We start from the raw sequence: 27,088 nt of genomic DNA, 5'->3' as shown, positions 1-27,088 counted from the left end.
TCCACAACCCTGTCCACTTAAAAGAACCCACGAATCCGTTGGTGAAAGATGGTGGCCACATGCAAACTTACAAACACCCATGCAGTTGCTGACAGTAACAAATGTATCGTGACTAGGCGTCCCAGTCCATCCTGCTGTGAATGAGCATCTCATGAGGATAGGAAAGCCAAATGTATTTGGTGTGCCTGGTGGCTTCGCAAGCTGTATGAACCCCAGGGAGTTGAGATTGTAAGCGCTGTTCAGCACTGAGCTGGATATTGGCACGATACAAATATTAAGAATATGATTATGCAGTGTCACCTACTAGCATCTGTTGATTTGATCTCTGGGGTTTGACATGTAGAAGGTCGTTTGACATATGCAGCTGTCTGACAGCACTGAAACATAAAAATACAACCAAACATGTTTTTTATCAAGATTTCAAACACAGCCACAATGCGCATAACCGCTTTTAGCAATATTCCCCCAATATCAAGGCGGGGAACACCATGAAATGGTCTTCACACGTTGTGCCTACACGGGAAGTGAAACCGGAGTCTAATATTTCATATCATGGCATACTTAAACAAAGACTGGGTGCCAAGCGTACCTATGTTTGTTTGTTTGTTTGTTTGTTGTTGTTTTTTTGGTTTTTTTGTTGGTTTTTTTGGGGTCTTTTTTATGTTTTTTGTTGTTTTTTTTTTTGGGGGGGGGGTTATAATTCGGTCATTTATTTTATTTTCTGATTATTATTCTTTTATTTATCTGGCAACTCTGTACTGCAAATGGAGAGACCTTACACAACTGGATCTACTGTGCATGTGACCTTTGGTGATATCCGAAAGGCATCCAACTGCAGAGCGACAGGAACCGTAAAGGTTGTAATAAAAGTCCACATTCCGGAAACTAACGTTCCATCGGAACCTACCACACGTCTCGCCAGAGACGCTGTTCACTCTGGTCACCTCTGTCTGGGCAACCTTCATTTTCTCAGCCCTCTTGTCGCAGCCCGCTTCATCTGTTGCACCCACCAGACAAGCAAGGTATCTTTTCGCTGCTCTTAAATAGATACACATAAGTCATCAAATGACAAGAAATAATATCAAGCGTGTGTGATTTAGTTTGGCTTTACGCCGCACTCAGCAATATTCTAGGTATATGGAGACGATCTGTAAATAATCAAGTCTGAACCAGACAACCCAGTGATCAAACAGCATGAGCATAGATCTACGGATCTGGAAACAGATCAACCAAATCAGCGAGCCTGACCACCTGATCCCGTTATCCGCCTCTTACGATAAGCATGGGTTACTGAAGGGCGTAGATTTTCGAAGCTCTCTTAGCGCTAAGACAGTCGTAAGTGCCATACATTAACATTAACGTACGACTATCTCAGCGCTAAGAAAGCTTCGAAAACCTAGGCCTTGGTCTTCACGAGTACACGTAATTTTACTTGAATATTTACCGGTCTGTCTCACGGGGTTAAAGGCCCACTAATGGTTAATTATACATGACTGAATATATATGTATAATATTATATATTGCATATCATATAAAGTTAAAAAAACGGATTACAAGGGTATCCGGCATTACAAAGTCACATGAAACTAGTTACATGCATTTCTGTGAATCCGAAGCGCTTGTTATACTTGTCTCGTAGGTGGTGGTGCAGATGTCACATGAAGTGCCACTTGTAGTGTAGACCATTCCTGAAGCAGAAGAAGATATTCTCAAATATTCACCTGTTGTAAAAACATGAAATGTAGAAATCGTGATTCTAAATTTAGTTATCATACACACATATTACGATGGTATGCGTAGAGTCGCTCACGCAAAAAAAGGTAATATACTTCTAAGTTTTATTTTCAGCTGAAAATGGGGCTAAACATCCAAACAAATGACTGTACAGGCACCCAGGCATCATTTAAACTAACACATCTAATAATTTTTTTTAAAATTATTTTATTAATTTATGTTAATAAATAAAGAAAAAATTGCATTACAAATAATTACAGACGGCAATCTTAGACATCGTATCTCTTGAAAATACCTTTTCCCACCCAAATTTACTACATAGCAAAAATCATGTTACATTGGGGTTTTCAGTATTTATGGGCCACTGAGTACTGGGTTCGAACCTACACTCCCAAACTACCATGCCCAATCGCTATCTAACCTAAACAATGCAGCTGCCCCTAAAAGGAAGTCTGACAACTGGTAGTTCAGATAGCATACGGTGTGTTCCCCTCTGACAAGTGTTATTGGGCACGAATCCCATGCGAAGGTATGAATACATAATGCCTTAAAGAAAGTGGTCAAATGTAACATGTTACACCATTACAGTAAAGAACAGATTCTAGAAAGTGTAATCCCAAAATGAAACAAATGTTACCTTTGATCACTTTCTGTTAGACATTTTGTTCATTTTTTAATTCAATAACAGGAAACATCAGCAGCAGTTATACACTTCGAATGTCAAATGTAAGGGAGTTGTTATATCACAAAATGCATTATCTATAGATGTACACAAATATGAAATTTTCATTGTTAATAGAGATTAAATGCATTACATACACACAAATATGAACCATTCAAAGTTTTAAGAGTGGTGTCAAAATGCGTTGTCAAAAAATTCAAAATATTACCAGCCCACAATGGATTTAACTAAACCAGACAATCCAAAGAAAATTATTGAGACGTAGGGAACATGGTTTCTGAACTTTTTACCTGACCACCAGGCTGTAAAATTAGATCGTCAGCCAGACATCTAGCCTGGCAGTCGGACGGGACTAATTTCATACACTAATGTTTCACTCTCTTACCTAAAATCAACAGAAACACCACTGGTTTGGCCATACTTCTGCTGCTAGGGGACATCGATATCAGAGATTCACGAGACCAATGATTTCCAAAACAGAGTTCAGTCACTTGAAATGGCATCATTACCGTTGCTGTGTGACTGTTGACTGTTGTTTGAGGTCATTAAATCTTATCGCATGACGTGACACCGTCATTGTAATATAATTGGTGTTAGTATTATTATCATGCAAGATGCAGCATGTATTTGTCTGTTGTGGTTTCAAACTCCAAACACACTTAAATCCTTAGAAAAGCATTTACAAGTAAATTTGCATCACAACGTTTAGTAAATTTGGCTTGTACTTTATCTTTATTTATTTTTTTGGGTCTTGTCATGCGGAATTGTATGATAATGATGAGTGGATGCATCTTGTGTCCATTTATACTCTTTCCAGCAAACAATGACTCCAAAAGAATAAAATTATCCTTTTTCTGTAAGCATCACTATATTATGAAAAAATGATTAGTCTAGATGATAAAGACAAATACATCGTTACATAGAGTCCAAACCATGTGTTACAGTGTCTAATTCAGGACAACCATCATCCAAACATTTCTAAAATCTCTAAACTATGTAACCAAGGCATATGAAACTTATGTGGTATTATTTAATCTTCATTCTTTGTCATGTCGTGTTGTAACTAAAGAAGTTCGAGCTAAACTATGCATTCGTTTTCAACACATAATGTTCGTCATAATCAGTAGCTAATATTCCCGTCAACCATATGAACACGTTGACAACTGGTGTATTCATTTGTCTTCGTCAAGGCAATGTTCATCTTAATCAGTCGACCCACACAATATACTAAGCGTCGATACATGTATCGGTACAAGTGTTTCACTTTTTTGTTTGTTGATTAAAGCCGATCTCGGCAATATTCCAGCTTTATGACATCAGTTTGTAAATAATCAAGCCTGGACCAGACAATCCAGTGATCCACAACGTAGTTGGGATACGATGACAGGTGTCATCCTGACTACCCAACCCCGTTAGTCGCCCCTGACAACAAGCATGGCTTGCTGAACACCAACTCCAACCAGGATCTTCACGGGTCTGTGTTGCGCAATATTCCAGCAACGAAATCCATTTCACAACATTTAAGGCATCCTCAAACGTGCACAGACAATCAAGATGTCAACAGGGGACCAGGCACCTCTCTTGCACAAACGGAGTTTGATCAGGGTAACAACATTCAAGGCCAAATTATGCTTTCAACAGATTTTATGTGTAACTATGGACACGTCCTAAACTTCAGTTATTGAGAGAAAGAAGAACGTTCACATTCATCCCTTGTTTCACATTTCGTTCAAGAGAAACAGTGAACTATGCATATGCGAGATACACATTTTATTCAACGAGAATTATTTTGAAATAATAAATATTCATGTATGATTTAACCTAAACTATCACATGACACATTACCATTCCTAAATTACACTTGGCATTCCTCAAGTACGCTTTATGCTCTAGATGGTGTCAGTTTTTCCACGCGATTTGAAATTAATTTCTTGTCGCAGTTAAAAGACTTCTGTTTCCTATGTTTGGATACGAAAATATGTTTCACTTCATCACACTGATACACCGTTTCGGCCTTTTAAGAATACATTGTACTACATGGTTTATGAATAAAGAGGTTGACGAGAGACTATCCCTCGTGAACTCCATAACTGTCAAATACGTATACATTAAAGACGTCTTACCAAAACTGATAGATAAATTTTTTTATCATGTTTCGGAAATTTCCGAAATAAGTGTTAATTTTCCTAATCAAGTCCTCATCTATCAATGATATTATGAGTATCCTGAGGTGGGGGGTAAGGGGGAGGGGGTAGGGGGTGGTGGTGGTGGTGGTGGTGGTGGTGGTGGTGGTGGTGGTGTGGGTGTGTGGGTGTGTGTGGGTGTGTGTGTGGGGGGTGGGGGGTGGGGGGGGTATGTTAAAAAGTCATACAAAATGGGGATATTGAGGCTGGTGCGTATTTCTACCTAAAACAACTGCATTGATACCATAGTCGTGGTGAGGCTCACTACTTATAGACATCCCCGCGTATTTAAAGCAGTAGCAGCACAACATGCAGTTTCCTTGATTCCACTCCAACAATAAACGAGCTACAATGAAATGGCCATGACGTCATTGCTTGTTATTGCTCTCCAAGAATCCCAGCAAACGCTGCAGCAGTGATGATAATCATCGAAGTTAGCGTCTAGATCAATTCTGAAATAGATCAATTTTCTTTTCATGAAAGAGACAAACAGTTTACATATTCATAAGAAATCTGCTATTGAATGATTCTGACTATATGATCAGTATGTTTATGAATCATTATCGAGTCCTTAAGAAGGACATCTGTACTTGGAAGCATGCAAGTCCAACTAAAGCAGAACACATGTCTTACACGTTCTTCACAAGTTCCATTCTTAAGGAACGTTACAAAGCCAATAGTGTGGCGACGAGTGAAGGAAACTATCACAACAATAAGCGGTATTTAGAAGTGATAGGTGGGTGAGTTTAGCTTTTCTGGGAATCTAACCCGGGAATTCGGCGTGACGAGCCATCGCTTTAACCACTTAACCACCCCTATTGGGGTAGCCTATTGGATATAGCGTTCGCAAGCCATTGCTGAAGACCCGGGTTCGATTTCCCACATGGATACACTGTGTGAAGTCCATTTTTGTGGTGTTCCCCGCCGCGATAATGCTGGAATATTGCCGAAAACGACGTAAAAGTAAAGTCACTCAGTCACTCTCTCACCTTGGCCCCCGCACACGTCCATCCATTTCTGCCGAGTCAGCTGAATGAAAGCCTCATTTGTCGTCACATCATCACACCCCATCCCCGTGGCATTGACGGCACATTCATTCTGTATGATACTGGAGCTGTCAATAAGAAATGATTCATCACAGGTGTCACAAAGCGGGAACTATTGAAGCATTCCTTCATCCATATTCACAGTATATTTACGGTTACCTACACAATGAATATAGCATTAGCCGCATTTGTCGATGTCCCAAAATAAATGAAGTAATTATGCTGTGACTCCATTTGGTGGCAGCGGAGTCTCAGGACCTATACCAGCAGATCACTTGATTCTCCAGTCTGTACACACACACACACACACACACACACACACACACACACACACACACACACACACACACACACACACACACACACACACACACACACACACATGCACCAGATAACCGGACACCCCGATCAATTAACTAATTAACTAGTGAGTTAACTAATACAAAGTATAAATAAATGAAAAACTTTCAGTAAGTAAATAGCAAGTTTCTGATTTTGTGAACAGTATGTATAAAAGACGTGCAAGCTTGATTCACCAACTAGCATGCGACCAGCTGCTCACTGAGTCTTGAGCTGTAGTATTCCAGTTCACATTGACAGCTATCTGTCAGCACTGAAAGTAAAAAAGTATGGTTAATTTGTAAATTTGCAAGACATTTTCTATTACGTCGTCCGTTAAGCTGCATTCGTTTAAGTATTCTGTTATTACAAAATATGCAGCATTTCATTTTTTTAAGATTTACTTAATTTTTTTGCATTTAATGTCTATCAAAACAAACCGAAAACAGTCTTTAGAATACTAGTAAAGTTATACACGGATACAAGGTAACATGAAATGTTATAAGATGTTACTGTATAATTAGTGAAGGCAGCAACATGTGATATTCGTGAATTAAAGATGCGTCTACTCAGCCAGAAGTACCGGAAGTGTTAGACCGCCGAAATTGCAATCTCGCAGAAAAACATATTTTGGTTTAACGACACAAGCACTCACAACATGGCGTGGACGAATTGGAGTTGATTCTGTCCAGTTCATCCTTGGCCACCTTCAGTTTGCTGGGTCGTGTGTCACACCCGTCGTCTGTCGCCGACACCAAACACTGGATATACACCTTAGACGCCCTGCAACAAAACGTATATTGTAAATAGATCAAGTGTTTTAATTTGAGCATGCACTAGTGTGTTGATTATAGCGCATAAAAAATGGCCATTACTCTTATTAATGCTGTTTTAGTCCATATTTAATGTTCCAGCTTTTTCATAGCACTTCGTAAATAATATTTCTAGTCAGCTCCAGTAATATATATTGAATAGTTTTAGTATGACAGAATAAATTACGTTACACTACCTTCTCAGAGAAAAAAGTAATTATGGAAAAATAATTTCATCATTAATTAGCCAGTCACAATGAATAAAAGCGCATTGAAACTACAGCTTCTAATTTTGATATAAAGAAATAATTCGTCTTATGAATGAATGGGGCTCCAGTATTGTTTTTCCTTTCCTATTTCTCTGTAACTAACGAGCAACAAAAATATGACATTTCACAATAACATTTTAACGAACGGATAGAAATCAGAATCTGGAATGTATACATCTTTTAAAACCTGTTATACTCATAAAACATTTCACTGAAAAGAAACAGCATGAATACCTCACTCATGCAAAATATGCCTGTACTGTGTATCCCAATTGCGCAGATCGATGTTAATGGTGTTGATCGCTGGATTGTCCGGTTTAGACTCGGCTAACACTTTTTCGTTTTTGTTTGTTTGTATGATTTTTAACGCCGCACTATTCAAGCCACATGGAGACGCTGTGTAATAATCGAGTCTGAACCGGGCAATCCCGTGATCAACAGCATGACCATCTATCAGCGCAACTGGGATACGATGGTGTGTCAACCAAGTCAGCGAACCTCACCACCGATCCCGTTAGTCGCCTCTTAGAACAAGCATGGATTCCCAAAGACCAATTCTAAGCCGGATCTTCACGGGTGGTTTTGAATATCGATGTTCCAGTTATAGCTGAAACCAATAATGTTCAATACACACTGGACCCATGTACGAATCAAACTCGGGTATTAGACAACTTCACAAGGCGGTCCTAGAACTTACGCGCATCTATCTACGTCTCTTGTTAAACCTTTGATGATATTGTCGTAGTTCGTTTCGCAAACATCACAAACCAATCCACCAGCAACGTGTACAAAACCTAAAACAAACATTTATGAATATAGTGAGTGAGTGAGTTGGACTTTACGCCGCTTTTAGCAACATTCTAGCAAAACAGATTCTTTTCTGTGTGATTTAGTGAGTGAGTTACGATTTTTGCCTTTTTAGCAATATTCCATTAAAACAGATTCCATTCGGAGTGATTTAGTGAGTGCGTTACGTTTTAAGCCGTTTTAGCAATATACCAGCAATATCACGAACACCGGAAATCTATGTATAAAAAAGAGCATATATCAGATATATATATATATCTATATTTAATAAAGCAACGCAATAAATCTTACCGACAACCAAAAGCAGAATGTGAGATCTGGTCATTTCGAAAAGTAATCCGTTTTGTCTGAGGTTGAGTACGATGTTGAATGTGTTGACTCAGAGATTTCTTGTGCATGTGGAAGAGTTTTATCGCTTCTGTTTTAATAAAACATCTGGTCACAGATGGATTAGCACATAAGCGATGATTGTGTTCTCGCATGGTCTGTTTTCATTCAGTGGATGTAATCATTACCTAAGATATCTAGCAATATACCAATAAATCTAAGTAAGCCTCTAACGCGTTGCGTGTCCTATACTAATACTTAGTTTCTGAATCTGTATAATTTTGATAGTAACTAACCCACGTAAATTGAAAAGGAGCCTAGGGAGACCGGAGATCCTAAACCTGGAGAAAGCTAGACTTCCTTTATTTAAGGTTTTATCATTGCAGGGAGGATTTGGCAGAGGCCAAACAATGCTGTTCATGGGGTGTTTATCTGTGTTTGTTGTTGCTGACGATTATGATCACTTGACAGCATCCATTTTTTTTCTTCTGCTGTGTGTCTGTTCACTTGAGTCGTCAAAATACATTTGGCGTCAAAAGTCAAAATCAGTACTTTGTATGGCCACCATTGGAAGCAATCATTGCTCGGCACTGTCTCGGCACAGATTGGATAGGTCGACGATGTCGCTCTTGCGATATTCTCCCACACTCCTGCAAAGCCATGGTCAGTTGTGAAAGTGTTCGCGTTAGTTCAATCGAGTTCATCCTACAGCTGATCTATCTGGTTTAGATCCGGTGTTCGGGAAGGACATGACAAGACATTGAAGTTAGAATTGGCAAGGGATCGGACCATGACGCGGGCTGTATGTGAAGCAGTCATGCTGGAACAGCTCGCTCTGTCGGTCTATAATCGGAAGCATGTGACCATTAAGACCTCGTTGATATACCGATTTGATGTCAAATCCCATCAGCCCCCACTACATCAGATCTTTGTTGACCGGATACCTCACCTCACACCATAAGACTTTCCCCACCAAATCTGTCTAACTGTCGAATGCAATGCGGACGAAAAGTTCATTTCTCCGAAGATCTTTGAAAGTCTTTAAAACCAGGGGCGACAACTGGCCTTCTTGGTCTAATCCACACTTCGCGCAATCGAGTCCTGACAGTTTGGTCGGAAATTCTTCTCAAACCAGGGATGCTTGTGCAGGCTCTACGGCTGGGGCAAGACGATGAAGCAAATGAGCAACACGGATGTAACGGTCCTGGGTTTGGGTTGTAACTCTTGGACGGCCGCTTCTTGGCGGATCTTGGGCGGAAACGATCCCAAGGGCGAGATAAGGTGCTCTTGTGGACGTTGAAATGTCGGGCAACTGCATGTTGAAGGCAATATCTCTGTTGGTGTCACTCTGTGGAGTCAGGATGATTACCTCTTTTCCAGATTAAATCAAATGACAAAAATTAAACACAGCGCTGGCCCTTTTACTGTAATCGATGCCGCAAACTTCCACGTGCAGCTTGCTTTGTATCGTTATCTTGGTCATGATCTAGCAGATATTTCTTCCGACGATTCTAAAAACAAGGGAAAAAGTTAAAACTGACGCATTTTGGCTCAGAAGCTGCTTACAACCACAAAGATGGAGTTTTGGAAAGAAAGTATGGTTGTGTTGTTCTTTCCGCAGCTACATGATTCCAATATTCTGAAAATCACCTATGCGTTTATTTTTATAAGAGTATACTTGGGATATTGTCTCTCCAAATACGGAAATCCATCGGTTGGTCTACAGCAGTTTATTTGAAGTGGCTGTTCCGTTTCTGCGGTTTTCACCCGCCGCGACAGACAACAACTTCTGCTTTTTCAATGATGTTAGTTTCTTAAACAGCTTTTTTGGTGGAGTTCGGAAAATTTTCAAATATAACAAAACTGTTGGGCATTAGTAAATGATAAACATGTGTACTATTTATATTTATGTGGCAATTTTGTACAATGATAAAATTTGCAATTCATTGGTACAGTTCTGACTCAAACAGACTGTAGATAACACGCAGATTGTCCGATGTGTAATCAAACCTGCCGATAGCACCAGGCAGATGTTGCCATACCACGACTATTGTTATGCTTATAAATATCAATGCCTACATTACATCACCATGATCAGTCCATGCAAATTGGTAGAATAGGTATGGATGTTACATTGAAATGATACATGCCAAAATTAATAAACATAATAAATATACTCTTCTTTATCACTATTACATATTTGAAAGCACATACATTGTTAAAATACATGGTTGAACAAATCAGTTATGCTTTTCAAATGTATTAGATCTATTTATTATTAATTATATATTGTGGTAACCAACCATTTTCTAGTAGTCCTTTCTGGGTGTTCACTTTATTTCCAACACACAACAGGAAAATATGGGACCATATCATCGAAATATACCTCATAAAATTTGAAGAAATTGAAAATGAAGATGAGAAACTTCTGCATTCAAACAATGTGGTCGTTCATTACCAGTAGTGTGTGTGTACAATTTCAAGACAATAGCGAACTGACACGAAATATCAACGGGGTCTGTGTTGACGATGTGGTCAGATATGAAAAGCAGACACTCCCTTTCCCGGGAGTCCTGAGAGGAGTGACCGTATACTTGGAATAAGGCGACTGCCCAGTGCTTCTGTCCGCTGAACCTGGAGAAATATCCTTCTCCCTCTCGGCAACCTCGATGTCTGTCCCTCTCTGCGTCGATGGTTCTTGTTCGGTCGTTTCTTCAAGTCTTCTGTCCACTGCTTCTCCTGCTCTTCCCCTGGTTGTCTTCTTCTTGACTGATCACTCTCGAGTTGAAGAATGTGGGGTTATGCGCGGTTATCGCTGATATGTGCGCGAAGACGGCGTACCTAATGTGTATCAGGTTCATGCCATGCGCAAACTATTCCTCCCGTGCACAAACTGTTAGTGCTTGCAGGTCTGGAAACTGACGCTTTGATACGCAACGGTCGGGGTGTTTGCGGGTAGGATGCGCAATGTTCACGACTACTTCACGCTAGTGACACAAAGGCTATGCGTGCCAGTCAAAAGTTCCAAAGTTATCTTTTCGAACTGGGAGGCATCCCCATACGAAAGAGTTTTTGGACACGGCAAAATATCTCGTACGTAAGACTTAGTATCGCCTACGAAGGACATAATTTCTCCCACGTAGGGCATAAATGTCTCCTACGTAGGACGTATTTCTTGGCATCTCTTACGCAGGACTTACTATCTGCTTCACTTAGTATCTCCTAAGTAGGACTAAATATCACCCACGTAGTACTTATTATCTCCTATGGACTTCTATCTCCTGTAGCGGATTAGCGATATATGTTAATATGGAAAGGTCTGACTTACATCCCCAGACACGCAAACAATCTCCTGTTTCACTGTTTCCGTCACTTTCAGAGTCTACAGTTACGTGTTACATTTAACATCAGTCTAATATCACATGATTCATTTACTATAAGAGTCTACTGTTTCCTTCACCATTAGACTCGTGTCCAACTAATTGTTGCACATTATTGTCATGTGCCGGACCGACTGTTGAAGTCTACTCCAGTTGCGTTTGCTCTAGTGTTACACGGTGCATTTAGTTCATTGTTAAATGTTTCACTGCGTTGCTTTTTAATGTTATGTGTTGGATATTTCGGAGTGAGTCGTAATGTGCTCGTCCCCAGACGTGTCTCAGACCATCGGTGGCAATGTATGTGTACTTATTCCCTTATTCTTATATAAACAACTATAATGACAATCTATTGAATTTCTTATTGTTTTACTCCGCACTCAACACTTTTCCTCCCCAGAAAAGGGGAGTAAACAAGTTTGTAAACAATCACGACGAAACAAACCGTAGACGAGGGTTGTATCAAAATTCAACCTAACCCCATTTGAGGACAAGCAAAACGTTACGGAGAACGTGTTGTCAGAATTTCATATCAGTAACTTACCCTACCCCAACCCCCTATGTCTGTCTGTCTCTCTGTATCTCTCTCTCTCTCTCTCCCTCTCTCTCTCTCTCTCTCTCTCTCTCTGTGCGTGTGTGTGTGTGTGTGTGTGTGTGTGTGTGTGTGTGTGTGTTTGTGTGTACATGTGTAAATACCCAAAACTCCATAACTGCAGTTAGATCAAGGTCCACGTCACCCTAACGTAACACACACAATAACATTGTATAGTAACACTGCGTATGTGTCATGAGTATTCACTGACTTGCATTTCTACTATCTAACGCCCTGCATAGCCAAACATTTCCCAGCTTTATAATCATACTTCATAAACCGAACCTTAAAAGGGATACATTAAGTCCCACATTGGAGATATTAAGCCCTACGTAGGAGATATTAAGCCCTACGTAGGAGATACGAAGCCCTGCGTAGGAGAAATTTATGTCCTACGTACGAGTCCTATGTAAGAGATACTAAGTCCTACGAAGGAGATACTAGCTCCTGCGTAGTAGTTCATGAGACTAAAAAACATTTTCACTGTGGCCATAAAACGCTTCCGTAGCCCCGCTTAGCTTATGTACACGTCTCAACAGTTTACGCCGAGCTTACTCACTGGCACGCAAAATTGCGTACCAATTTTGAAACCAATAATGTGACCACAGATGGTAATTCAATAATATTTTTCAGCTCAATTCGATTGTTTGTAAAATGTCAAATTAAAAGCACTCTTTAATAGTTTTGATGGATTTTTGTCGTAAGCTCCAGATTCACGTGACTAGAATGAAACACGTTAATACGGTGTAATGAAAGAATAGTGCGACATATATTAAATGTATCATGAAATTACATCTACATTTACCCCTCTGGGACCTCCGTGAAAGCTATGGCTGTGAAAATAAAGCCCAAGAGTATTCAGATACAGTCAACAAAAAACGAACCTCGTTAAACAGAACCCTTCCAAAGCAGGACACATTGAGACCATTGGCCCACCCTAATGAGAGTTGTTGACATTTTTTTTTTCCGTAACGATGGTGAAATTCTCTCTTTTGTCCGTCGCATTATTTAAATAGTGTTACTTTATATGAGTGGGTGAGTGAGTGAGCTATGTTCCATGCCTCTTTTAACAATATCATGCCGGGGTACACCAGAAATAACCTTCACACATTGTGCCCATGTTGGGTATTCAAACCGGGTCTTTGGCGTGACGAGCGGCCACTTTAAACACTTATCTACCCCGCCGCCATTCTTTTTTATGATGAAGAGGGAAAATGCATGCTTATGAAAAAAAAAGTTAAGAAAAACCCAAAACAACTGTGAAATCTAACTGTCTTTGGATCACGTATTTTTAAATACTTTAGACTACAGGGACGATATTTCTCTGAAATCTTGTTTGCTCTACATTTCATGTTTCAGTTCTCCAAAAATATAAACAAATAATCAGTTAATAACTTGCAACATACATGCTTTCAAACATAGAAGCACTCACATGAATAGACGTACACTCACGTGCGCATGGAGACAGATCCTCACACGTAAACTATCCAGGAAACGACAGTATATGACATGTTGGATGGTGATGCATTTGACACGGGTATATTTGTTTTGCTGCTTGTTTTCACGCCCGTGAAGATCCGTGTTAGAACTGATCTTCACCAACCCATGCTCGTGAGAGGCGACTAACGTGATCATGTGATCAGGCTCGCTGACTTACTGACACATGTCATAGTATCCAAATTGCGTAGTCGATGCTCATGCTGTTGATCACTGGGTCTTCCGGAGTCGATTATTTACAGACCGGCGCCGTATATCGGTGTAATATTGCTGAGTGCGACGTAAAACTAAACTCCGTTTGCTGTGTTTCGGCGAACGTTTTCTGCCCAATAATGTTTTGATAACGTCTACACTGTATCAGGCTCGCTATTCTCGAACCATTCGTACCCTTACGAACTCCTTTAGCCCATTCTTAACACATTGGATACGATCAAAGTTAAGAATTCTTAGGGTTACGAACGTTTTGAGAATAAGGGCCCTGGTGCGGTGGGGAGCCTACTGGTTAAAGCGTTAGCTTGTCATCCGGTAGACCGGGGTTCGATTCCTCTCTTGGGTACAATATTTGATGCAAATTTCTGCTGTTCCCCTGTCATGATATTACTGGAATATCCGCTAAAGGCGGCTTGAAACTAAACTCACTTACTCACTCACTCATTATTTTGTCCAGAGACAGTTTTCAAATGCATGTTGTTGTTTTTTTGGCCTTCAGTTAGACGCACTTGCATACACAACGTACACGTACACGTACACGTACACGTACACGTACACGTACACGTACACGTACACGCACACGCGTACACGTACACGTACACGTACACGTACACGTACACGTACACGTACACGTACACGCATACACGCTCTTTCGCATGTGAACGCGCACACTAACAGAGACGCATATGCGTCTGAATGTCAGTAAATAATTTCATGGAACATGTTTACGAAATTATTTCAGTCGCATGTCTGATCTTTTAACTAAACGATCATCACTGGATTATCTGGTCCAGACTCCATTATTTACAGACCACCGCCATATATATGTGCAGCGTTAAATATATATCAAGACCTTAACTTTGATAACGACACTGAATATCGAGTTGGTGCATTTTCCATGCAAACTCGCACGCATGCCCTATATATTCCAAAGCGAATAATTTGTTCCCGATCTGATCTGCCCAAACTGTACCATTGCAATCTATGCGCATTTACGTCAGAAAACAGTTAACACGATTTGAAACAATGCCTGTGTTATATCTATAATAGAAAACTCGCTCAGCTCCACGGGCACTCTAGGGCCTGTGTTATATCATGTGTAAACCTGTGGTAACTGGCTGGCTTAGATCTGACGGACTTCTAGGCCTGGGCAGTTTCAGAAGTAAGCTATAGATCAGATATAACCAGTGCATGATGGGTTAGGGGGACATGTCCAGAACGCGATCTATTTTTGGAGGATTACCGGCAGAGTTCCGTTACAGATCAATAGATTGACTTGTATGATTGACTTGTAAACAGGGCTTCAATGTATATATGACTTCCGTCCTGCACACGTCTTACTCATATGACTATGTCAGAGTACCTGGTTGTAGTTTAAAGTGTCATTGGGTATACGGAGTTGTTGTATTTTGTTCAATTTTCCTTTCCTGGAGGTGCCGCATTCTTGTAGTTCAGTCGTAGACACATATGTGACACTATAGAGAAAATATTCGCTTAAACATCCACACATATTTGTTCAGGGTATATCTTCCAGGCAGAAATAAGAATGTGTAAATATACCCTAACACTACCTGCACGACCCCCATTCACATGCACAAACACATTCACAAACGCTCATGTACATGCACAAATACATTCACAAACGCTCATGTACATGCACAAACACATTCACAAACGCTCATGTACATGCACAAATACATTCACAAACGCTCATGTACATGCACAAACACATTCACAAACGCTCATGTACATGCACAAACACATTCACAAACGCTCATGTACATGCACAAATACATTCACAAACGCTCATGTACATGCACAAACACATTCACAAACGCTCATGTACATGCACAAACACATTCACAAACGCTCATGTACATGCACAAACACATTCACAAACGCTCATGTACATGCACAAACACATTCACAAACGCTCATGTACATGCACAAATACATTCACAAACGCTCATGTACATGCACAAACACATTCACAAACGCTCATGTACATGCACAAATACATTCACAAACGCTCATGTACATGCACAAATACATTCACAAACGCTCATGTACATGCACAAATACATTCACAAACGCTCATGTACATGCACAAATACATTCACAAACGCTCATGTACATGCACAAACACATTCATAAACGCTCATGTACATGCACAAACACATTCACAAACGCTCATGTACATGCACAAATACATTCACAAACGCTCATGTACATGCACAAATACATTCACAAACGCTCATGTACATGCACAAACACATTCACAAACGCTCATGTACATGCACAAACACATTCACAAACGCTCATGTACATGCACAAATACATTCACAAACGCTCATGTACATGCACAAATACATTCACAAACGCTCATGTACATGCACAAACACATTCACAAACGCTCGTGTACATGCACACTGGCTATCCCTCTGTTCTCACTGGCACACACACAACACTCGCACACAAACACTCGCAAACGCACAATGCCCGCACACTAATACACACTCTCACGCACGCACGCACGCACGCACGCACACACACAAACATTCGCACACACACACACCACATGCGATCGCACACACACACACACTTGCACGAACGCACGCACACACGCAAGTCTGACCTACAGTGTTACTCCTTTACATTCCCTAACATGTACAAACATGCAATGTACAGCACTCACCATCATCATCACGCACACAGCATACACAGCTGAACCCCACTCATCCCTAACACACACACACGCACACACACACACGCACACGCACACGCACGCACGCGGACGGACACACACACACAGTGGCGTGTCAGCAACACACAACATACCCTAAAAGTCACACACAACAATTTACAGCACGCCTTCCCACAAATACAGCAATACAAAACAAATCCTTCAATGCCAACATATAAAATAGTTGATAGCATAGTATACACTCAGATAGACAGTATTGATAGCAACATATAGCATACTGTCACCGCATGCATCTCTTCATAAGTGAGTGAGTGAGTGAGTGAGTGAGTAAGTGAGTGGGCGGGCAGGCGGGCAAGTGAGTGAGTGAGTGAGTGAGTGAGTGAGTGAGTAACCACCTCATACATGTCAAGTAACCCTTGTCTTCCAGACCAAACTCATACATTCAAGCCTTATGTTCAGGGCAATCTACTTCATACTAAACCAATTTCTCCTGACGCCCTTGTTACCCGTACAAAGACTACATCCTTCACACTCCATCCATCCGCAAAGTACTCCCTGATTTGGACGAGTGAATAAACACAACGTGTTTCACGATACCAATGTTCTTTAATCCTGCTAATATTGAACGCAAGACAAAAGTCAATATCGATTGCAATGCTTTCCTCGCTTCAAAATCTATCGCAAACAATACAAATTAGAGATGTTTTATTCAAAGACGACATTCACGGGTTATACGCGAAATATACTTTAGTATACCGCTACAACCAAGACCCCATATACTCAAGCATCTACACAAATACCTATATTCACCTATCAATAAAATATGTTGGTAGACATCCGCTATTGAAAGCGGATGTCTACGTTTCTCTTCAAAATCGATACGTGCGTGTTTTAGTGTCTCGGTCGTGGAACAGCACGCCGTTGCGAACAGCACGCCGTGTGTGGTCGCCAAAGATACGCTGACATCCCAAGCTTTTTCAACCGCCAAGCACTTTGTTGATCAAGTTCCCAGTTTAAACAAGGAAGGTGTTGGACAGTTATGCTGTAACGCTTAATTAATCATGACGATCATGCTGAACGAAACGATGGATATGTTTTGGACCCGGTCCCCGACTGAAGGCGAGATCCCTCGATTTGACAGTGACAACATATTGTCCTACCTGGCTTCTCTACGAAAGGACAAAAACGCAACAAGAGGAAGGGAAAGATTTCGGGAAGGCTACATCCACAACGTCTTTGTTACCAAACCTAATGGCAGCGACAGAATGTACATTAAAGCAAAATGCGGACAAAAGACTTATCAACATTGCTACGACATATGTGTGGAACTGTCCCGGAGCACGGCTGAAGTCGTAAAAGCTGAATGCACGTGCAACCCATACAGGTAAGAGTCTTATATATTTGAAACAAATGACCTTGAGAAGACGCATCAGGAAGGTTAAATACACGCTCAACCTTCTGTTACTTCTCATAAAGCTCCCATTCAACTATATGGTAAATGTTTCAATGAATCTGCCATATGTGTTATTGATTGTGAATTGTTTACATTTAAGAGGTCAATCAGCTATTGATAATCTGTCATGTTAAGCACGTGTACAATGCCTGAGGCAAGTTTGATAAAAGCTGTCGCTCAATGGATTCTTTTTTCCCTCGCACTGCTAACAACCTATTGCAATGTCCAATTATCAGTGTGTATTATGTTAACTTCAATACGAGAATACTCGCTCCAAGTTCAACTGAATACAATCCGCTATATCCCATGTTAGATCACTAGTTCCATAATCTGTTATGTGCAGTTCCATAATTAAGAGTATGAGGTATGATACCCTTGTATATGCGGTATTATACCCCTATATATGAGGTATAAATACCCCCATATATGAGATATAATACCAGTATATATGAAGTAATATGCCCCTATATATGAGGTTAATACCCCTATATGTGAAGTATGATACCCCTATATGTGAGGTATAGTACTCCTATATATGAGGTAAAATACCCTTTTATATGGGATATGGTGCCACAATATGTGAGGCATAATACCCCTATATATGAGGTATAATACCTGTGTATATGAGGCACAAGATACTCCGAATATATATTGCCTTATGTAATAGAGATAACCTGGATACATGTTTGTAAGGTTTTTATAAAACTTAAATTTGCAAACGGATAAAAATGTGTCACGGTTTCGATGTAAATAATTAAATGGGCGAACTAGACAGACGCAGTGATTATTGATTTACATTCTAACATCAAAAACGTTATACCAACTGGCAAAGCTCCATAGTAATTGCACACTTTAGGACACTTTATTTACCAGATAATTTGGTAATCGATTCCGTTTGTAATGACAAAACAAACGTTGTTATTCTTTGAAAGTGGGTCAATGACAATAGTGGTGTGTGTTTAGGTTATTGTACAAAAACTGTTAGTTTTTAATTTTCTCTAATGAAAATTGATTACATTCAAGAAAAAACATAAACATGAACAAACATGAACGGATGCTTCTATTACATGGCGTGACAGGGATCGTCTCTCCCGGTGTATTTTGAAGATTGGTTTTCTGTGTGAAGTCAAGGCGAGCGATATGGGACGCAGCGAGTACCCTTGACATTACCAATATACTTTCACTTCATCAATAATTAATGCATCTCTCATCACATTACATATGCCCTGTTTCAGGAAACACACAGCAGCCTGCAAACACGTCGTGGGATTGTTGTACGAATTTGACGACTTCTGGCGATCTGGGCTTACCGAGCTTCAGCCTCAGTACCATCCTCACGAACACGTGTGTCGGAGAAGGCCGATCAACATTCGGGAGAGCTCTCGGTAAACATCGCAAACACTCGGATATTTTTTCCGAAATCCAAAGATGTGAAGAATACTGCTGATTGTTAAGCATTTCTGAAATCAAATCATGAAGATAGTACTTTTGGGAACTTGAAAAAGCAAAACTGGACTCTCAAGTGACAATGACCAAAACTGGCCTAGTGCATGTTACGTAACAGTTTATTTATGACAAAACGGATTTCCTTATTTCTCAAAACATCAATATCCCTTTGGGAACAGTCTGAAATGAGTAAGTGTTAGGCAAAACAGAACGTCGGGTCACTGACGTAGCTATGGTAACAAGTTATTTCAGAAGACTCGTGTCATGTGAAAACTGTCGGACAAGTAATGTATGAACTTGAAGTGGGAAATGTATGGATGAGAACTAAATACGATCAACACAACCTTCCGGGGTGTATTCGTAAGAATTCAAACTTTTAATTGCAAGTCAAAGACTTTATAAAACTGAAATTGGCTTAAAACGAAAACTATTAGTTTCTTAAGATTTTTATTCAATCGTTAATTTATCCCAGATAACATGAGAGAAAGGGAGAGAGAGATGGAGGAGGGGAGGGGGGGGGGCGGGAGGAGGGAGGGGGAGAGATGATGTATTTGTTGATATTTTTTGCTGTGCTTCTATTATGTTGTGCTCTTTATTTGGACCTTGATGTTTGGTGAGATTTTTCTATTAATGTTTTTGGTGCTGTTTTTGTGTGAATAGGCTTTGTTTCTGGGTTGGTTGTTTTCTGCATGGGTTGGTGTCATTGTCTCTGGATGTTGTTTCTGTGTAGAGGTGTTGTTGATCTTGGTGGTTTCTAGGTGGGTGTGCCTCTGTCTACGTGTTTGGTTTCTTATATGAGTGAGTGAGTGTGTGTGTGTGTGAGAGAGAGAGAGAGAGAGGGAGGGAGAGAGGGGGAGGGAGGGGCGGGGGAGGGAGGGAGAGAAATGCAATGTTTTTATATGCACATAATTAACACACAATGTATCTTACAACAACGACAACACTATATGCAACGCAGTACCAACTCTCATGCTTACCGTAATGACGAATATTTTTGTCTACATTCCCCACATGCAAGAGCCGGTGCTTGACATACAATTAGTGACGAAGAGACAACTGCTTGACACAGAATTAGCGACGGGGAGACAAGGTGCTTGACACAGAATTAGTGAAGAAGAGACAAGGTGCTTGACACAGAATTAGTGACGAAGTGACAGCGGCTTGACACAGAATTAGTGAAGAAGAGACAAGGTGCTTGACACAGAATTAGTGACGAAGTGACAGCGGCTTGACACAGAATTAGTGACGGGGAGACAAGTAATCATGAATGATATCATCGTTACAACTTGTGATATTCTGACCTAAATATACCAACTATCCATGATTGTGTAGAACCAGTATAATCTGGTTTTATTCCGGGATACTTCAGACTGTGTGTGTAGATTCAAGCGTCACGTGAAGAAATTGGTACTTGGGACAAAACGAACCTTACTGATAATTCGGTTTTTGAAGAAATTGGATTATGTTGTATACAAGAACCTATTGTATAAACATGGCCGTACTTGGTTGAAGGACTGGCTTTATTAGAATGTTTACATCTGTACTCAGTTGTCTGTCAAGGTTATATGATCGGTTGTCTACGGTGCTATAAAGAGATGCATTGAGGTATATGTAGTGCGTTGTATTAACTGGGTTGTAATCATGAATACATTTGACCGTGTGCATGAATAAATAGAACTGTTTTCAGGAATAAACGTCATATACTGGGTTATGTGAGTGAATATATCAAATTGTATTCATGAATACATCGAGTTGTATACAGGAACACATGTAGTTGCATTCAGGAATAAATATGATTGTATTAAGGAATGCATGGGGCTGTATCAGGAATAAATTGGGTTGAATACAGGAATTATGTGGATGTATTCATGAATAAATATGGTTGTATACAGGAATATATAGGTATAAATACAGAAATGCATGTGGTTGTATCCAGGAATAAATAGGGTTGAATACTGAATACATGTTGTATACATGAATACATACAGTTGTATTAAAGAGAGGGTGAAACATACAGGAAGAAAGAAGGTTGCAACGTTGGAACGTCCGATTTAGACAAACTTTATGCATATCAACTTCTTTATTTCGTGAGTTCGACATTTCGATACAGATTCTTGCACCGTTGGCAATTCAGTTCATGTTATATTCCTGGGCCCGTGTCCACACAGCGTTCATTGCACTACGTCATTCGTAAACCGATGTTGAAGTATAGAGTATGGTCGCAACGCTTCGATCCGGCACCTGCTTGAGAACGATACAAGAATCTACATCAAAACGTCGCACTTGCGAAATAAAGAACTGGTCAGCCATAAATTCGTCTATACTGGATTTTTTTGTCCAGACCACTTGCTCCATGTCCCAGCTGAAATGCTATAACGGCTGTAACAAATATCAGTTATCAGTCGTTTGGTTGATTGACTGCTGTTTAACGCCATACTAAGCCATATTGCATCTATATGGAGGCGGTCTGTAAATACTCGAGTGTTGACCAGACAGCCCAGTGGTCAACAGCATGAGCATTGATCTTCGCAATTGGGATACGATGACACGTGTAAACCAAGTCAGCGAGTCTGTCCCTCCGATCCCGTTTGTCAACTCTTACGACAAACATGGGGTACTGAAGATCAGATCTTCACGGGTCGGTCAACAAAAGAGCGGAGTTTATATTAGGTTAACTTCAGGGAGATACGGAGTGATATTCAACATGATATGTTTTTTTATTCTTGACTTTTCTGTGCTGGATGAAACTGCAGTGTATGGTATTTAATCGGATGTAATTTACTTTTGTTTATTTCATTTCAGGATAATTTAATTGACCAAATGTTTAGAGACAAATCATATTTGTTCTCAGACACAGTTATGGCTTTCGATACAAAAACACATCCGGATCGTTAGGCCCTCCGTATTTTGTATGTGATTCTCATTTCCAACTTCAATCAGCAACAGACTGGAAGGGCAGAGATATATATAAATACAAATTATGATATTGTTCATAAACATCATATGATCAGATCACTTTGTAATAGTTTTGAAGTTAATCAATGACGTAGATCGTTTTTCATTTTCTTCATAAATATTGATGAATACCAAATTTCAAACTGACATGTTATTTTCTGAGCGAGCAAAAGATGTTTATCGCGCCAGGACAACTATTTAGCGTCGGGTAAAATTGAAATAAGAAAACTTGCATTATTTCACGTCGGAATGAAAATTCAAGGAGAACGGGAGATAGGAAACATTAAAAAGTAGTCCCTGTATGGTTGATTCCATTGTTTCATCAAGGGTGCCTATGTCCAAGAATAATGTGCAGCTGTGTTCTATTGTTCTACTTTAAAACGGTAACATTTTCACCCCTATCTAATAATGGTATGCTCTTGTTAAAATAAATGTACATATCTTTCAGTTCTCCAATATATCACACTGGTTTAACAGTGAACTTTCAGGTGCCATATTAAAGAAGTATTTTGTTCACATGTGTTTGGTCAGACATTCGAGTCTGATAATTTTCTAGCTTTGATATATATCATGTATATACTGTGGGGAATAAATAAGGGAACGCATGAAAGTGCCAGTTTTCCTAGATCTTTTTCAAAGTTTCTACACAAGCTGGTATCGCACTGTGGGTGAGAATCTTGGAATAGAGCACCGCTGCGATGAAGCGGTGTTCCATTATTTGTTTCCTTCAGTATATATTTGTTTTAACAATACTTTGTGTCATTGTTTCACGCTACATTCACACTTTGAAAGCCACTTCTGAGTGTTGATGTTTTCGAACTGTGTATCACAGTATTAAAATGCCACTGCATTAGCATTTCATGCTGGCATTTTTTTATGGAATTAAAGGCACTCTTTTGAGAGCTTCTATATATATTTTTCACGAATAATCGTCATTTTATCACATCTTCCTATATCGGATATCTTTTGCTCATCTATTGGTAACTGACCATCTAACCAAGGGTTTAATTTCCAGTGTTCCGATTGGTTACATTTTGTGAGTAAATATTCGTGCAGATTATCCTTTAGCGACCAGAAAGGTTTTATTTTATTACCCTCTGTCTGATTGGGCGGTTAAGTAGAGCTCAGAATCTGATAGGTGAAAACCCCTGTGAAAGTGATACAGGAATCTGGTCTAACCCTTGATAACCGAAGATGATGGTTTGGTGACATAATTTTTCATATATGTTATTTACTCATATTGTGCCTGCTTTAAGCTATTTTTTATGAACTTAATGTTTTTATACACCTTGAGTGTGTGCAATAGTGTACAATGTGTTTACATTCGTTGCCTCTATTTGATATGACAGTATGCATTTCAGCACTCAAAATAACTTATTAAGGACTTAATAAACACGTTCAATTTTCTATCACGTCTGCTTGTTATGTTATTTGACATGGTCAAAACGTAAAATAATACGTTAAAACCTTTTCATGACAGATCATCTAATATTTATTTTTTATTGAGTCATTTTCAAAGGGTGAAACTCACTCACTCTTAAGTCTTAACTTAAACATCAAATTTTGTGACTCTGATTTAACATTTGATCAAGACGTACTTTGAAATTTGTTGTGAAATGCAAGGGCTGGAGCTGTTTGGAGCAGGACTGGACGTCATGCAGGATTACAGAGCGATACAGGAGGACTGAGGTCAAGCAGGGTTAGAAAGAAACACGGGGAGATTGACCGCTATGGGAGATTAGAAAGACACACAGGGGATTGTGGTATTAGAGATACATCCGGGTGGACTGAACGTCAAGTGGGGTGGGAAGGACAAACGGGTGGATTGGACATCAAAAGTGGGTTTAGAGAGAAGCATGGGTGGACTGCAAGTTAAGTGGGATTAGAAAGACACACGCATGGATTGAACGTCAAGTGGAATTAGAGGGACACCCGGGTGACCGAACGTTAAGTAGATTTCGAAAGATCCACTTGTGGATTGAACGTTAAGTGGGATTAGAAAGACATCCGGTCGGATTGAACAAGTGGGATTAGAAAGACACAAGGGAGGATTGAACAAGTGGGATTAGAGAGACACACAGGTAGGCTGAACGTCAGGTGGGATTAGAAAGACACACGGGTGGACTGAACGTCAAATGTATTCGAAAGACAAACGGGTGGATTTACTGGTTGAACAATGAACTTCCATCAAACGTATTTCTTTGTGTCGTAAACCTGGAGGTAAATCGATGCTGTATTTTGAGTGTAGTGAAAAACAGATCTGAATGTAATTTTAATTAACGTATTTATTCAGCTATATAAACATTTATGGACAAGCCTGAGCGAGTTGATGACAGCATAAAAGATATCCCGCGCGTTCTGAAACGGCAATCCAACTGACAGCTCTCAGTCATTGAAACCCAAACCAAACGCGTCGTCAAAGTCGTCGTTATGTTTATGGTTTCCATGACAACGGCATTGTCTTCGGTATCTCTGAATGTTTATTCAAGTTACCAGAGACAACACAGCCTCCAAGGTATACACACGTCGTCGGTGTAAGGAACCGTTGCAATTAGATCAAAACACAGTCGCACTCTAATAGCTTATTGACTGGTGGTGACAAGAGTTTGGATGGTTTCACGTCGACATGCTGGCGACAGACTGTGTTATTGTGAATTCTCATCGACGCATGAATCAATGGCTGGTGAACTGAACACTTTATACTGTTTTATACACGAAAATAGCCACTGGGAATGTGAAATAAATTAATGAGCATATTTTAAAACATGGGTGTGCAAGCGTGAAAGTGTATTTAATATTCTGGATATTTTGTTTGTCGTGGAAACGTCCTTACAGGAATGTAACGTTAAAATTTGAAAAAAGAGAGAAAAGAGTGATTGAACGAGTGTTTGTGTATTTAATATTCCAGCAATATCACGGGTGGCACTGAAGAAGTAGACTTCGTACCCATGTGGGGGAGCGAACTCGGTCCCTCGGTGCGACGAGCTCTAAACCATTAGCTTTAACCACCAATACAAGAGAGAAGAAGGGAAAGAGATGTATCGTGAGAGAAAGTGTGCTGAAGAAGGGATCAGTGATAGCGACGAGAAGATGAGACACGGTGAGAGAGAATGAGAGAGACACAAACACAGAAAGAAAGAGGGTCAGTGAGAGGAAGAGTGACAGAGGAAGAGAGAGGGACAGAAAAGGAAGAGAGAGGGACAAGGAGAGAGAAAGGACAGGTAAAGAAAGAGGAATAGAGAAAGAGAGAGTGTCAATAAGAGACATGTACAGAAAGAGGAACAAGGAAAGAGAGGCAGAGGAAGAGAGAGGGAAGGGGAAGAGAGAGGGACAAAGAAAGAGAGAAGACATTACAGAAAAAGGAATAGAGAAAGAGAGTACAGAAAGAGAAATAGAGAAAGACAGAGTGCCAATGAGAGACATGTAAAGAAAGAGTGACAAGGAAAGAGGGACAGAGGAAGAAAGAGGGGAAGGGGAAGAGAGAGGGACAAAGAAAGGGAGAAGATATGTACAGAAGGAGGAATAGAGAAAGAGAGTACAGAAACGGGGATGCCAGAGGAACGGAGAAAGTGAGGACATGTAAAGAAAGAGGAACAGAGAGAGAAAGAGGGACAGAGAATGAAAGAGTCACAGAGGAAGACAGATGGACAGAAAAGGAGGGACAGAGGAAGATAGAGGGCAGAGAAAGAGAGAAAAGGAAAGACAAAGAGAAGGAACAGAGTAAGATAGAGGATACATAAAGAAAGTCACAGAGAGAAAGACAGAAAGAGGAAGGGACAGAGAGAGTGGGACAGAGGAACAAGACGAATTAGGGGTGGTGTGACAGTGATGACATGATAGGAGATAGGAGAGCTGTAAAGACAGACAGGGACAGAGAACGAAGAAAAGAAACGGTCATAGTGACAGCAATCGATGCAAGGGAGAAAACTGGCAACATATTGCTTTGACAACGAGCTGGGGATGTATAACTGTACAACAGTTGATCTCGAAGACCGAAGAAAGGAACAAAGATGGTAGATGAGATAGTTTCTATGGACTACCAGTGTGCATCAGAAAAGATCAGAGAGAAAAAGGCTGACAAGTACATAATTGAAATCTTAATGCATTACTAGCTCCGAATCAGCTGCAAAACAACAATGGAGCGTCAAAAATATTGTTTACAGCTAGGGAAACACTGCACAGGAAATCAATGGAAAACTTTGAACTGACAATGTAGAAGAAGCGAATTTCCTTGGTTGTAAAATTGGATTCACTTAGGCATTCACTGACGAAGAACATCAACAGCTCTGTCAAGTGGTGATGAAGTGATGGCAGTATAGTAAACATAACAAACTCCAGGGCTGCAAATGCCACAAAACCAACAGTTCAGAAGTTGGCCATTTGCCTTTACAAATAGTTTTTCTTAAACTATTCACAAATGTGAGGCGAGTGTTTGATAATAATGTCTATACTATTATTAGTATTCTGATCATAATTATATAGACATCCAATTATACAACAGGGAAGGACAAATTTATATCTGTCATTCTGCTTTCAAATTGAAAACTGAAAACACAAAATTTGACAATGTTTTTGTTGTTTGCTAGGCATTCTTCCCTTTGAAAACTTTAGGCATTGTGTTTCAGAAACAAATCTTGAGCTTCCAACTGCCACAA

General features: G+C 40.0%; 4 protein-coding genes across 4 annotated transcripts in view; 2 read left to right on the top strand and 2 right to left on the bottom strand.

Annotated features, from left to right (window-relative positions):
- The window catches only part of LOC137262157 (uncharacterized), a 5,074-nt gene extending 2,086 nt beyond the window's left edge, over window positions 1-2,988 (bottom strand). The window contains exons 1-4 of the mRNA XM_067799938.1: window positions 2,802-2,988; window positions 1,595-1,688; window positions 908-1,038; window positions 305-377 (exon numbers count right to left, since the gene is read on the bottom strand). Of these exons, the coding sequence (XP_067656039.1) occupies window positions 305-377; window positions 908-1,038; window positions 1,595-1,688; window positions 2,802-2,922 (419 nt within the window). The 5' untranslated portion in view covers window positions 2,923-2,988. The remainder of the gene's footprint in view (window positions 1-304; window positions 378-907; window positions 1,039-1,594; window positions 1,689-2,801) is intronic.
- Window positions 2,989-5,040: 2,052 nt separating this feature from the next.
- On the bottom strand, window positions 5,041-8,228 carry LOC137260826 (uncharacterized). The gene is made up of 6 exons (XM_067798387.1): window positions 8,164-8,228; window positions 7,763-7,859; window positions 6,640-6,767; window positions 6,186-6,258; window positions 5,589-5,713; window positions 5,041-5,051 (listed from the first exon to the last, which is right to left on the bottom strand). Exons 1-6 carry the CDS (start codon window positions 8,195-8,197, stop codon window positions 5,041-5,043), a joined length of 468 nt encoding a protein of 155 aa, XP_067654488.1. The 5' UTR covers window positions 8,198-8,228.
- A 9,282-nt stretch (window positions 8,229-17,510) lies between these two features.
- LOC137261811 (uncharacterized) lies at window positions 17,511-19,960 on the top strand. Its single transcript, XM_067799595.1, has 2 exons — window positions 17,511-17,963; window positions 19,268-19,960. Exons 1-2 carry the CDS (start codon window positions 17,641-17,643, stop codon window positions 19,419-19,421), a joined length of 477 nt encoding a protein of 158 aa, XP_067655696.1. The 5' UTR covers window positions 17,511-17,640; the 3' UTR covers window positions 19,422-19,960.
- A 5,509-nt stretch (window positions 19,961-25,469) lies between these two features.
- Window positions 25,470-25,860, top strand: LOC137260825 (octapeptide-repeat protein T2-like). Its single transcript, XM_067798386.1, has 2 exons — window positions 25,470-25,533; window positions 25,565-25,860. Exons 1-2 carry the CDS (start codon window positions 25,470-25,472, stop codon window positions 25,858-25,860), a joined length of 360 nt encoding a protein of 119 aa, XP_067654487.1.
- The last annotated feature ends 1,228 nt before the right edge of the window (window positions 25,861-27,088 follow it).

The sequence above is a fragment of the Haliotis asinina genome, chromosome 14 (genome assembly GCF_037392515.1).
Source record: "Haliotis asinina isolate JCU_RB_2024 chromosome 14, JCU_Hal_asi_v2, whole genome shotgun sequence".
In the NCBI taxonomy this organism is placed as follows: domain Eukaryota; kingdom Metazoa; phylum Mollusca; class Gastropoda; order Lepetellida; family Haliotidae; genus Haliotis; species Haliotis asinina.
The sequence above is the reverse complement of the archived record's forward strand: the minus strand, read 5'-3'. Positions and strand labels throughout refer to the sequence as shown.

What these genes read in the sequence shown, in the direction of transcription:
- LOC137260826 (XM_067798387.1), bottom strand. Translation starts at nt 8,197, where the DNA reads ATGACCAGATCTCACATTCTGCTTTTGGTTGTCG. An exon ending in AGAGACGTAGATAGATGCGC is followed by an intron (nt 6,768 to 7,762) that starts GTAAGTTCTAGG and finishes GTTTTGTTGCAG; the next exon opens with GGCGTCTAAGGTGTATATCC. An exon ending in GAGCAGCTGGTCGCATGCTA is followed by an intron (nt 5,714 to 6,185) that starts GTTGGTGAATCA and finishes TCTTATTGACAG; the next exon opens with CTCCAGTATCATACAGAATG.
- LOC137261811 (XM_067799595.1), top strand. Translation starts at nt 17,641, where the DNA reads ATGACGATCATGCTGAACGAAACGATGGATATGTTTTGGACCCGGTCC. An exon ending in TGCACGTGCAACCCATACAG is followed by an intron (nt 17,964 to 19,267) that starts GTAAGAGTCTTA and finishes GCCCTGTTTCAG; the next exon opens with GAAACACACAGCAGCCTGCA.
- LOC137260825 (XM_067798386.1), top strand. Translation starts at nt 25,470, where the DNA reads ATGTATCGTGAGAGAAAGTGTGCTGAAGAAGGGATCAGTGATAGCGAC. An exon ending in CGACGAGAAGATGAGACACG is followed by an intron (nt 25,534 to 25,564) that starts GTGAGAGAGAAT and finishes ACACAAACACAG; the next exon opens with AAAGAAAGAGGGTCAGTGAG.